This window comes from Spironucleus salmonicida (assembly GCF_000497125.1).
Source record: "Spironucleus salmonicida strain ATCC 50377 chromosome Unknown tig00000026, whole genome shotgun sequence".
Classification (NCBI taxonomy): Eukaryota; Fornicata; order Diplomonadida; family Hexamitidae; genus Spironucleus; species Spironucleus salmonicida.
The window spans coordinates 2,501-14,000 of record NW_027150724.1 but is presented as its reverse complement, the minus strand read 5'-3'; the positions used below and the strand labels follow the sequence as shown (position 1 = coordinate 14,000).

Sequence of the window (11,500 nt, the reverse complement as noted above, 5' to 3'; positions counted from 1 at the left end):
TACAATTCAATAAACTATTTTGATTCGAATTCTTAACTTGTTATCCTTCCAATATCCTCAAAGATATCTTTTATATGTTCTTCCTTGAGACAGTTCATTAACAAGAAAGCTGTAAACAACTATCTAAAAGGTCCATACAGTATCTTAATAGAATGTAAACATGAAATGGTTGCCCAAATTCCAAGATATCTTCTTTAAATAATTAGTTTATAGAGATCAGATTCAGCTGTAATTTGAAATAATGAACTTCCACTCATGTCATCTAATAATAAAACTATTTTAATCTTCGTGTCCAATATTTATTATAGCGCAATCCAATTTACTCATACAGCAATTACATATACTAATCAACATCATCACCTAAACAATCTTTCTATAAAACTAAACATTCTTAATACTATTGCTTTACCCATTAGAATTGTGAAAGTATGTTTTTAAAAACTTGAAAGAATAGTTTTTGATCTCAATTTTTAATTTCTTTATCTTTTAAAGTAGTTCGTATCTAATCTTATGTTATCAATGATAGATTTATAATGGTTTTCATTTTCTATAATTCTTGACATAACATTAATAACTTTTATTTTGAAGTCATTCCGTTCGAATCAACAAAGGGTATATTAAGTATATTGTCTTTGGTTTTTGATTTTTAATAAGTTTAATCACAATGGATAGTTGGACTTAAGAAGAATGTATGAGTTATAGCTCAATTGTTTAAATAAGGGTCATCTAAATTATACTTTGATAGTTTACTTTAATCTAATATGCTTAATTTATTTTATTCATTGGATACGTTTTGACTGTTCCTGCTGAACCCATAAGTCCAAAATAACCATAACCATTATTTCAATTTAGACCTCCTGGGATCTGGACGGTTGCGTCCGAGTATTTTTTTTTGGTTTTTATATCAAAAATTGAATTTCGTCTTATTGTATATTGTACTCTATATATTTAATTGAAGCAAAAATAATAATAAATTAAATGAATGAATGTCACTTTAGCAAAAACCTACAAAAGATATAAACTGATTCTTGTTAAACTTCTGCTTGTGACGCAACTCTTTTACGTTCAGTTTAGTTTAAAATAGTAAATGATAATTAATTAGTTCTATTTGTTATACTTTTCCAAACAAATATATATGGATTCAAAGGCTACAGCATTAAACTTTTAGATATTAAGATACTAATGGTTTCATCACATTAATTTGACTTTATATAAACTGTATTTAAGTATCTAAAGAACTTAGCTGAATTAATTTTGCTTATAAGATTTCTTTTAATAATTACTGTTGTTTTTGTAATCTCCAAATATATCTTTGTTTAATAACTGAAACATGTATTCAAATTTAATTTTTTTACTGTTGGATCAGTAGCATACTCATCGAATGGTAATTTAAACTAATCATAAAACATCTTGTAGGCAACTTCAGGAAGGATGTGCTATTAATTATTGATACGATCATACGAATCTTAATAAACCAATTTAAAATGTTTATCGTTTATTATTTGCAATGGTACTTTATCATTTCTAAAAGCTGTTAAAATTTTATAATAAGTAATATTTATATAGTATGTCAATATTGAACTTTATAAATTACCTTACTTTTAAAAGATGAATGTTTCAAATATATTATCATTACCAGGGTTTAGTTACGATTGACCATGGTCCTCTTAGGGATCAGTAGCCCAATGGGAGGTTACTGTCCTTCGTTTCGTCTCCGCTACCAATAAGCCCTTTTAATTGATCCTAACTAATAACCTCCTGTTAATTATGTTTTGAAAAAAATAGGGGCCTATTGCCAAAAGCTGATACAGCGACGATCTAGTATTTACTTTCTCTGCTTTGGAATATCCGTGATAGTGTAGGATATACTATTATTTTACTAGATAGGAGTTAGCAGAGCGAATCAGAGTAACAATACTAAAAGCAAGTGAAATTATTTGTGCAAGATGTATCAGTAGGTGCTCAGGATGTGAGATTCGCCAAAAATATAACCAGAGCTTGCTAAATATATTATTTGTGTAGCATTATATTGCTCTATGTATTTGAAAGGATTGATCCTGATATCTTGGGCTGCTAGAGCACTTATTTTACTAAGTATGTATTTTATAACTATGCAGATATATAATATATTAGCAAAGCGCACAGTAGGTACTTAGTTTGTATACAGAAACTAAACACAAAATAGATTTAAAAGCTTACCCATAATTAGTATATGTCGATGCAGTTGGTAATAAGTACAATACTAGTTTAGGTAAATATAGTTTGCTCAGTATTAGACATGATCTGCATGATGTATTTAACTTAACTAATCCTGCACAGTGCCAAATTTAACCCTAGCACTATGCATTAAATTGTTGCTAATGCATTCCATAGGATACAATATTCTGGTTTTGAGTCGAAAATATGCTATGAATTATAAGAATATCAAATATTTAGAGCTCCTTAGTTTTAACCTGAATTTTTGATCTAAAATAATACTAAATGTTTACAATATATATTAAATACTAATATAGTATAATCAGTAAACAAAACTTATACTAGTAAATATAAATATAACTAAATCTTTTCATATTCATACTTTGAGTTTCCCTATATAATAACACTAGCTATGCATATTTTTATAATATATCATATGATATAATTTTAATTGTCAGAGCAGTAATTTTAAAGTCTTAAATGTCGCAGCCTCCCATCGATAGCGGAAGCGCTTTAAAAATCGAGATTTAATATTTTATTATACATTAAATTTAATCAAAATGCGATTCCATCAAAATGTGTTGAAGATGCTCCCCAGACAATTCACAATCACCATTTGGCTAATCCTATCCACTACATATCGAATGTACCTATCATAACTCCGTTCAGCACTATTTCATCATGCCTGATACCGCCAAGAGTAAATCCAAAGCACCCTGCAAACCGATCCTCAGAATTTTAAAAGCAGCATCGTCAAGATGTCCCCAAACGGTACGGTTTTTAATTCTGCAAAATTCTTTCATTGAACCGATTTAAGGTTGATAGATTCGTGAAATTTCAGCGGAAATTTGGTCCATAACTGCATGGAATCTCGAGAGCGCGAGAGCGAAGTTTGCACTGAAGGGAATTTATTAGGGACGAAGTTGCATGAGCTGCACGAAATCTAGAGATTTGGGAGCGAAGAGGGCCAGCAAAAATGTGGCTATTAGGTAGTGGCGGCGGGTTTGGGTAGGATTGTGATGGGTATTGGAGCGGGAATTTGGATTGCAAAATGGATTTTAAAGAGGAGGAAGGGTGTGGTTTATGGAAATGGGGGCATTTTAACTAGGGTAGGTGACAGGTAAAGTGAAGGTGAGCAGTGGGTGGAATTTCGGGTTTGGGGAATACGGCTCGGGGGGATACGGGAGGTGGTAATGGGAAAAGGATTGCCGGGAAATCTTAATTTTCCAGTATTGAGGATTTCACTTAATGGTGTTGCTGGCAGGAAGATAGAGGAATATGGTAAGGACATAACCAGAAACGGCGTAATTTGGGCAGTTAAAATGTTAGTTCAGCAAAACTTCTCACTGATTGCGGTAATTGCAGTAAGAAGTAAAAATGCGATTGCTGTGGAAAGTACATAAGTAATTTAAAAACTGACCAAAGTTCTCCAGGAACGTCAGCAAGGTAGCAGCAGTATGTAGCACCAAAATACATACGGAACGTAGGAATATTTGGCATTTATAGGAATATCGCTTAGGTTAATTTGCGATTTAGGATACTATGGGAATACTGGGTGATAAGTCTGCATTGGGAGTATCAACTGTTATGGTTTATTGATGGTTTGGATATTTATGGAGGTAGCAGTTCGGAGGACGAAGGTGGTGGGGTGGTGCTTGAATGATAAAAGGATAGCTAAAATAAAATTGTATGATTCATTTAGTTTAGTGATGCCTGCCGACGCTGGGCTGGAGATGAAGGGTGACTCGAGTTGATGCTTATATTTTATATTGTATACTAATATATAATAGGTTCGTAATACATAATTGGAAAGAATGCAAGAGGAGATGAAATATGGTACTATAGCAGAATGCTGAAAGAGCTAGCCTGATGACAGTATTATATAGACATAAAGGTGATATTATGCGCAATAGAATCAATTTTACCATTACGGTAATATAGAAGCAGAGCATCGTGATATTTCAGCGCTGGCGCACCATTTGAGTTTATCGCCAGAAATTTATTGGAAATGCAGACACAGCCAGATGGGAAGGTTATACCATAAGTAGCTGCTACGAGGGCTAGTTTCCTGCAATTTGCTTGTTTCCATAATTGTGGGTTGAGGTCTAAGGGGGTGGAAGGTCTATAGTACAGAAGTTTCATAAACAAAATTCTGCGACCTTCCTGATAACGGTATCAATAGTGTTATATAATTGCTATATGATGCCATGGACGTAGTGGAGTGAGTGACGCATTCCACAGTGCACGAGAGCTGGATACTCACATCTACCATAAAGCACAAGGAGAGGCAGATCACTGCATCATGCAATACATACAGGATGCACAATAAATATTATAATTGGCTTGTGCTGAAGGATGGGTAGCACGCCAATCTGCCTACAGGGCCACGCCAATACAGACTTTGCCTGCAATTTTTAATGTATTATTAAATATAATATTATATACAATACTACCAGTTTATATGCTATATAGTTAAAATTGTAAGTACTTACTACCTGACATATTTAATTGCACGGGCTTCACTCAAAATGACAAATCCACTATCAGTAGACTTCGCAGTGCACCAATACGTAATTCGTGATGGAGAAGTCAAAGTCGAAAGAAATACCTAGGCGATGATAACGTTTACCATAGAAGGCAGCGAGATCACATAGTCCAGGCAGTTGGACATGGGTTGCAGGTACATACTCCGATCCACTATTACTACCAAGGAGCAACTGTGCGCGGTCTAGGTCGTCCTGCTCTACAAGAAGCTGGGGAAAATTGCTCAGAATGTGCTGTTCTAGATATCACAGTTTGACGCAGTTATTAAATCGCAAGATTCAAAATTTTGGGACAATATAGGCCTAGTTGCAGCACAGATGGGGCTTAGGGTGCTTTCGATAAAATCCACATGCAAACCTGATTTTGCTTGATTTGCATAGAGCATCGAAGATTATGATTTGCAGTATTTTTCGCTATATAATAGTTTTGATACGGAATAGCTTCTCTAGCCTGAAGTTATAGATGATTTAAATTTTCATGAAAATCAGGTACTGTTGCAGCTAGCAGCTATTAAGTACCAGACTGTAGGAGAGTATCCTCTAATTCTGCCGTTGATTTTTGGCTACTCGGCATTCAGGTTGTATGATACTTAGTTTAAAAAGTTAAAGAAGAACACTATAACAAGAGATGTGTATGGTAAAGAGTTGGATTTGCTTAAAAAGATATTTGAGGTATCGAATAAGATTTACAATGGAGAGTCATTCACAGAAAAAGAAAAACCATAGTTGGATAAGTTTGACCTTATCAACCTGTTCCAGCTCCCCATCCACTTTCTTAATACAGGTATTTGCCTGTTCATGTTCCAGCAGCTCTGCCACGTGTCCTACCTCTTCAAGGCTGAATATTTTGCATTATTCTCGTTAGTTAAAAATGAAGAAGACGAGAATCTTACGAATGCTGTTATAAGCCAGAGCTCCAGGTCTGGGAAAAGCGTAGCTCTCTACACGCAGTACTTTTTCCACCTCCTGATGGGACATTCTCCAATGTTGGTTAATAAAGAAAGCTCTGATGACCAGCCGCTCTATTACTACAAAACTGGGTCATTCCACTCGTAGCTGGAGAAATTATACAAAAATACTTTCGAACTGCAGGATTTGAATAATTTCAAAGAAACGATACTAAATGATATATGCGACTTTCATACCTTTCAGATGGATAGTTTGAATCATTTATAGTACCTTTATCGCAAGATGCTGATTTTTATGAAAAATATTAAAAGCGACTAGAGCAGAGTTAATGGGATAGGTGGACTCGATGCCATAAAGAATTTAAGATTTAATAGCTCGATATAGCAACAGTTTGACTTGTTAAAATAGTATTCATTTTTTATCTACGAGGGTGATGTTGATACCAGCGGCATAACAGATGCTTAAGTGCTGGAATATAATTATAAACACTATAAAGAGGAACGACCTTTCTTATTAGTTGATGAGTGTCTAGACTCATAGAAGTAAAATTATGCAAAATGTACATTGCTGTGTCAGATGATCTTCAGCGAGTACCAGCAAAGGCTAATGAAAATTGGAAAGCATTAGTATGATGATATAGTAAATATTCTACAAAACAACTAATTTGAATAATTTTCCAAAGAGTATAAAGCTAAAAAGTATACAAAACATACTTTTGCCTGCCGTGTTCTTTCGCAGCTTCTGCATACGGACTTCCTCTTAGCAGTAAAAACAGAACTTGACGAAATCAGTGCCTCAGAAGAGCATAGGAGTTTGACCATAGATTACTATTAAGAACTGTAAAATATTATTAAAAATATACAACCTTTAAGAAAACATAAATAAGATAAAGAAACAGAAATATTCCAGCAGATATATGAGAATTAACACATTCTTACAATATACTTCAGCCTGCTAAAAGCAATACTTACTGACGTTGAATACATTCTTATAGCGACAGAGTACCTGCAGCTCCAGACTAAGAAATACGACATCCTTGATGAGCTTATAGTCTACTCACCGCAAATTCTGAATGTAAAAAATAGAAGAAAGTTTAAAGACAAATTTTTCTTAGGGTTGCCGAAAAATTACTTAGACCAGAAAACTTATCACGAAGAGTTCGACGTGTACTTTTTCAGGTTCATACTTTCGTTATTCGACCCGAGAGCCGTGGAGACGCTGTTCTGGAAGACGTTTTAGTTTATTGGTTTCAGGCTCCTACCTATAGACTACAAGAAGAAACTTAACAATAATTATCAAAATAAGGATGATGTAGTTGGAAAATTTTGGTTATATTCCGTAAATGAATATATAATTTGTTATTTCCACTAAGAAGCATTCCCCAGGTAGCTGGTGGTCTAAATGAAATTACTAAGTACTAAGAACAGCAAAGTGTTAAAAAATCGACTACACACCACACATGCGTAAGTATATAAGAGTTACACTCTATATACATTTTCAGTTACAATGGTAGGCACAGATATCGAAATAATAAATGAGTCCTAAATTGATAATTTCTGCTATGAAAGTTGTGATCGATACCCTAGTTATTATTATGCTGCCAGCATTCTTGGTTACGTCCAACCGCACCCATCGCTGGTGCATAGTGCCCAGTACGATAAGCGCAACATGTTGGTCAACCAGGATGACATGGGCGGAATACTGGATGGTATCCCAAAAACATTAAAAATGTATGTAGATAACTACTCTATTCTGGTAGAACTATTAAATTCTATGATGGGTGAGAAGTCTGTCGGGATGCAGCGAGTATGCCCTTATATTTGCCCTTAGATATGGTATGTGCCTACAGTGCACCAATTGCAAGCTTGCAATTTTAATGCAGTTAAGAAGCATGTTATTCATGTAAACGGCAATAAAAGTATTGCTTACTAGTTCAGCAGTCTTACTCAAACAATAAATTACATTGGCATTAGAATAATTTGTAATATGCATAGTAGGAATGAATTTAAAATTAACGTACATAGATAAGATGTTGATCTACACGCAAGAGACGGCAGTTACAACTTGAGGTGCACTGCTTCAGCTACCCTGAACTAAGAGGTGGTCGTGGTTCTGAGCTATAGTCTGATGTACTAGTTCATAGAAACGTTCTCCAAGGTCCAGCTTACAGCGATGGATGCCTAGCGCAAGTTCAGCAGCATGTCCATGCTATTCAAGCGGAGCGGACTGATAAACTACCTGAGCACCATCTTGTTCATGATGATCATAACACAACAACCGGAGACTGTTATCAAGAATATCTCACTCATTATCCAGCAGGGGGAGAGCGGGGATATCGGTTGCTAGTATCTACGCCAAGGAAATATTGCTACTAGGAATGCTGAGGAGCTGATGATGTCAATAACTAGAATACCAGGAAAGCACGAGATGATGGCCCTGACGCCAACCTTTGACTTTGCGCTCCACGATTTCAACAACGGGGTGCACAGATTTAGCCAGTCTGCGGTTTGGAACCAGGTGCTGGAAGACTCGATTGGGTCAGCTGCAGAAGCTTTCGATATCCTGAGGGATCAGAAAACCATCGATGACAGATTGATCGTCGCTATCTGCTTTGATAAGAGCATGAACCTACCACCGTTATTAGAAGCAGCCGAAATGCCATTCAATTTCGTGCTCACCTTCCACGGGTACGGAGAGCTCGGACTGGAGCGGCTGCACGGCTGCCAGGTTCTGCCGGTACAATGCGGCCATCATACCAAGGAAGTACTGGAGAAGATGGCAATTCCGTTTGGACTAAGGAATGTTGTGCAGATAGGTTAGGACCAGCACGAAGCATTGATGATGACTGGGATTGGAAAAGTAGCGGGTGGGTTTGTTATGCAACAGCAGACGGATGAGAGGAACGCCTACATGGTTGAGCAGAAAAGTATTAGCGATAGTTAGATAACTTCATATGTTTATTAAATATAGAACCTAGATGACGACTTTAGGCGAAACTTTAAAAAAGTACACAGAGATCACAGATTATTCAAGATCATAAAGCATGACTGTTAGTACTATATCTAGATTATAACAAAAGTAGGTGATAAATACACCGTAGTAGCGGATTTACGAAACATTAGGATCACGCTGATGCCTGACCAAGTCCCACTGCACGACTTTATGAAATTATGCAATTCCCCCAGCTGCAAAGTTAGATTCAGTTTTGAATGTTAATCTTACAATGAATAACCGAGCAAAGTAATCCTGGACCTTGCACTAGTTCCGAACCTGTCTAAGGTTAATTCCCAGCTGCACGAAACTTCGTAGATGCTTATATTTATAGAACAACAAAATATGAAGATTATAATTATATACGCTAAGTACATAACACTATTCTAGCTGCTTGATTTGCTGGAACTGGAGCTAGTATCGGTATATACGTAAAGTTATGATTCTGTTTTAACTGCTATTGTCCAGAAGAGGCAAAACAGAGATGCAATGAGCATAATAACAGTTAGTAAAGATAAAAGGGCTTTAGTTCAGACTTGGAAAACGCTATACGTGTCCAATTAAATAAACATGAGACTGCTGGAGATCGACGTCGAGTATTAGGCTGAGTTGGCAGTTGAGAATATATATCCAGAAATTGAGCAGGATTATTATAAGCACACCCTTAGTGTGCTATATATTAATCAGAAAGTACCAATTATGACTAGTTACAGAAAGTTACTTTCAGAAATTTAAAACTATTAAAGTGTTATCTACAAAATTGAGAATGGTATTATTCATTTGGCGAATGAGAATTAGTACATCGGATACATTGTTGATGCGAATAAGCAAATATTAACATAAATGAGTAGCTATGAAAGAGAGTATGCCTATCTAGTAATAAGTCTTATTTAGAGCTAAAAAGTTAATTTGGATAACAAATTTTTATTTGGTTAGCCGTTTTATACGCGGTTTGATGCTATAAAGGGATTGTTTAAAGAGATAAATGACAGATAAGGTAAATTATATTAGTGTTAGGTGGAGGTGCACGGAGAATTATACACTGATTAACAAAGAAGTTATATTGAAGATAAATAGTTTGTTACAATAGGATATGGAAATTATATGTATCTATCAAAGCTGTTTATTGGTATAAAAGTTGTGGCGACAGGCATCAGACATGAAGAAAATCAAGATATACTGCAATTGATAGCAATTGAGTGATCCATCATTATTTTGTAATTTTTTATGTCGCAGAGGTCGTACATGTCATATTTTACAAATTTACGAATTGTCCATTCTTTCAAAAATCGGAAGGGAATGATTGTGTATTTATATGGTATTATAATATTATATTTTAGTAGACTATGATTACTGAATATGTCTAATACTATATATATGAGTATACCCAGATATATTCAAATCTTACTAATAACTATAGATATGTATTATTATAGATATAAATAAATATATAGATATGCTAATAGAATAATAGATAGTTATATAAATATATATACACGTATAAATAGCTCGGTAGGTAGGTAGGTAGGTAGGTAGGTAGGTAGGTAGGTAGGTAGGTAGGTAGGTAGGTAGGTAGGTAGGGGTAGGTAGGTAGGTAGGTAGGTAGGTAGGGTAGGTAGGTAGGTAGGTAGGTAGGTAGGTAGGTAGGTAGGGGTAGGGTAGGTAGGTAGGTAGGTAGGTAGGTAGGTAGGTAGGTAGGTAGGTAGGTAGGTAGGTAGGTAGGTAGGTAGGTAGGTAGGTAGGTAGGTAGGTAGGTAGGGTAGGTAGGTAGGTAGGTAGGTAGGTAGGTAGGTAGGTAGGTAGGGTAGGTAGGTAGGTAGGTAGGTAGGTAGGTAGGTAGGTAGGTAGGTAGGTAGGTAGGTAGGTAGGTAGGTAGGTAGGTAGGTAGGTAGGTAGGTAGGTAGGTAGGTAGGTAGGTAGGTAGGTAGGTAGGTAGGTAGGTAGGTAGGTAGGTAGGTAGGTAGGTAGGTAGGTAGGTAGGTAGGTAGGTAGGTAGGTAGGTAGGTAGGTAGGTAGGTAGGTAGGTAGGTAGGTAGGTAGGTAGGTAGGTAGGTAGGTAGGTAGGTAGGTAGGTAGGTAGGTAGGTAGGTAGGTAGGTAGGTAGGTAGGTAGGTAGGTAGGTAGGTAGGTAGGTAGGTAGGTAGGTAGGTAGGTAGGTAGGTAGGTAGGTAGGTAGGTAGGTAGGTAGGTAGGTAGGTAGGTAGGTAGGTAGGTAGGTAGGTAGGTAGGTAGGTAGGTAGGTAGGTAGGTAGGTAGGTAGGTAGGTAGGTAGGTAGGTAGGTAGGTAGGTAGGTAGGTAGGTAGGTAGGTAGGTAGGTAGGTAGGTAGGTAGGTAGGTAGGTAGGTAGGTAGGTAGGTAGGTAGGTAGGTAGGTAGGTAGTAGGTTAGGTAGGTAGGTAGGTAGGTAGGTAGGTAGGTAGGTAGGTAGGTAGGTAGGTAGGTAGGTAGGTAGGTAGGTAGGTAGGTAGGTAGGTAGGTAGGTAGGTAGGTAGGTAGGTAGGTAGGGGTAGGTAGGTAGGTAGGTAGGTAGGTAGGTAGGTAGGTAGGTAGGGGTAGGTAGGTAGGTAGGTAGGTAGGTAGGTAGGTAGGTAGGTAGGTAGGTAGGTAGGTAGGTAGGTAGGTAGGTAGGGTAGGTAGGTAGGTAGGTAGGTAGGTAGGTAGGTAGGTAGGTAGGTAGGTAGGTAGGTAGGTAGGTAGGTAGGTAGGTAGGTAGGTAGGGTAGGTAGGTAGGTAGGTAGGTAGGTAGGTAGGTAGGTAGGTAGGGTAGGTAGGTAGGTAGGTAGGTAGGTAGGTAGGTAGGTAGGTAGGTAGGTAGGTAGGTTAGGTAGGTAGGTAGGTAGGTAGGTAGGTAGGTAGGTAGG

At 36.8% G+C, this 11,500-nt stretch overlaps 4 protein-coding genes across 4 annotated transcripts; 3 read left to right on the top strand and 1 right to left on the bottom strand. All coding sequences in view use genetic code 6, as the record gives it.

Annotated features, from left to right (window-relative positions):
- Positions 1–989: 989 nt before the first annotated feature.
- Positions 990–2,570, bottom strand: SS50377_28761 (uncharacterized protein; the record flags this gene model as incomplete). The annotated part of the gene is made up of 1 exon (XM_067912515.1): positions 990–2,570. One exon carries the CDS (start codon positions 2,568–2,570, stop codon positions 990–992), a length of 1,581 nt encoding a protein of 526 aa, XP_067760147.1.
- Positions 2,571–3,059: 489 nt separating this feature from the next.
- SS50377_28760 (uncharacterized protein) lies at positions 3,060–3,755 on the top strand (the record flags this gene model as incomplete). The annotated part of the gene is made up of 1 exon (XM_067912514.1): positions 3,060–3,755. The coding sequence occupies one exon, from the start codon at positions 3,060–3,062 to the stop codon at positions 3,753–3,755; it is 696 nt and encodes a 231-aa protein (XP_067760146.1).
- Positions 3,756–4,724: 969 nt separating this feature from the next.
- Positions 4,725–5,111, top strand: SS50377_28759 (uncharacterized protein; the record flags this gene model as incomplete). The annotated part of the gene is made up of 1 exon (XM_067912513.1): positions 4,725–5,111. One exon carries the CDS (start codon positions 4,725–4,727, stop codon positions 5,109–5,111), a length of 387 nt encoding a protein of 128 aa, XP_067760145.1.
- A 426-nt stretch (positions 5,112–5,537) lies between these two features.
- Positions 5,538–9,842, top strand: SS50377_28758 (uncharacterized protein; the record flags this gene model as incomplete). Its single annotated transcript, XM_067912512.1, has 1 exon — positions 5,538–9,842. One exon carries the CDS (start codon positions 5,538–5,540, stop codon positions 9,840–9,842), a length of 4,305 nt encoding a protein of 1,434 aa, XP_067760144.1.
- Positions 9,843–11,500: the final 1,658 nt, after the last annotated feature.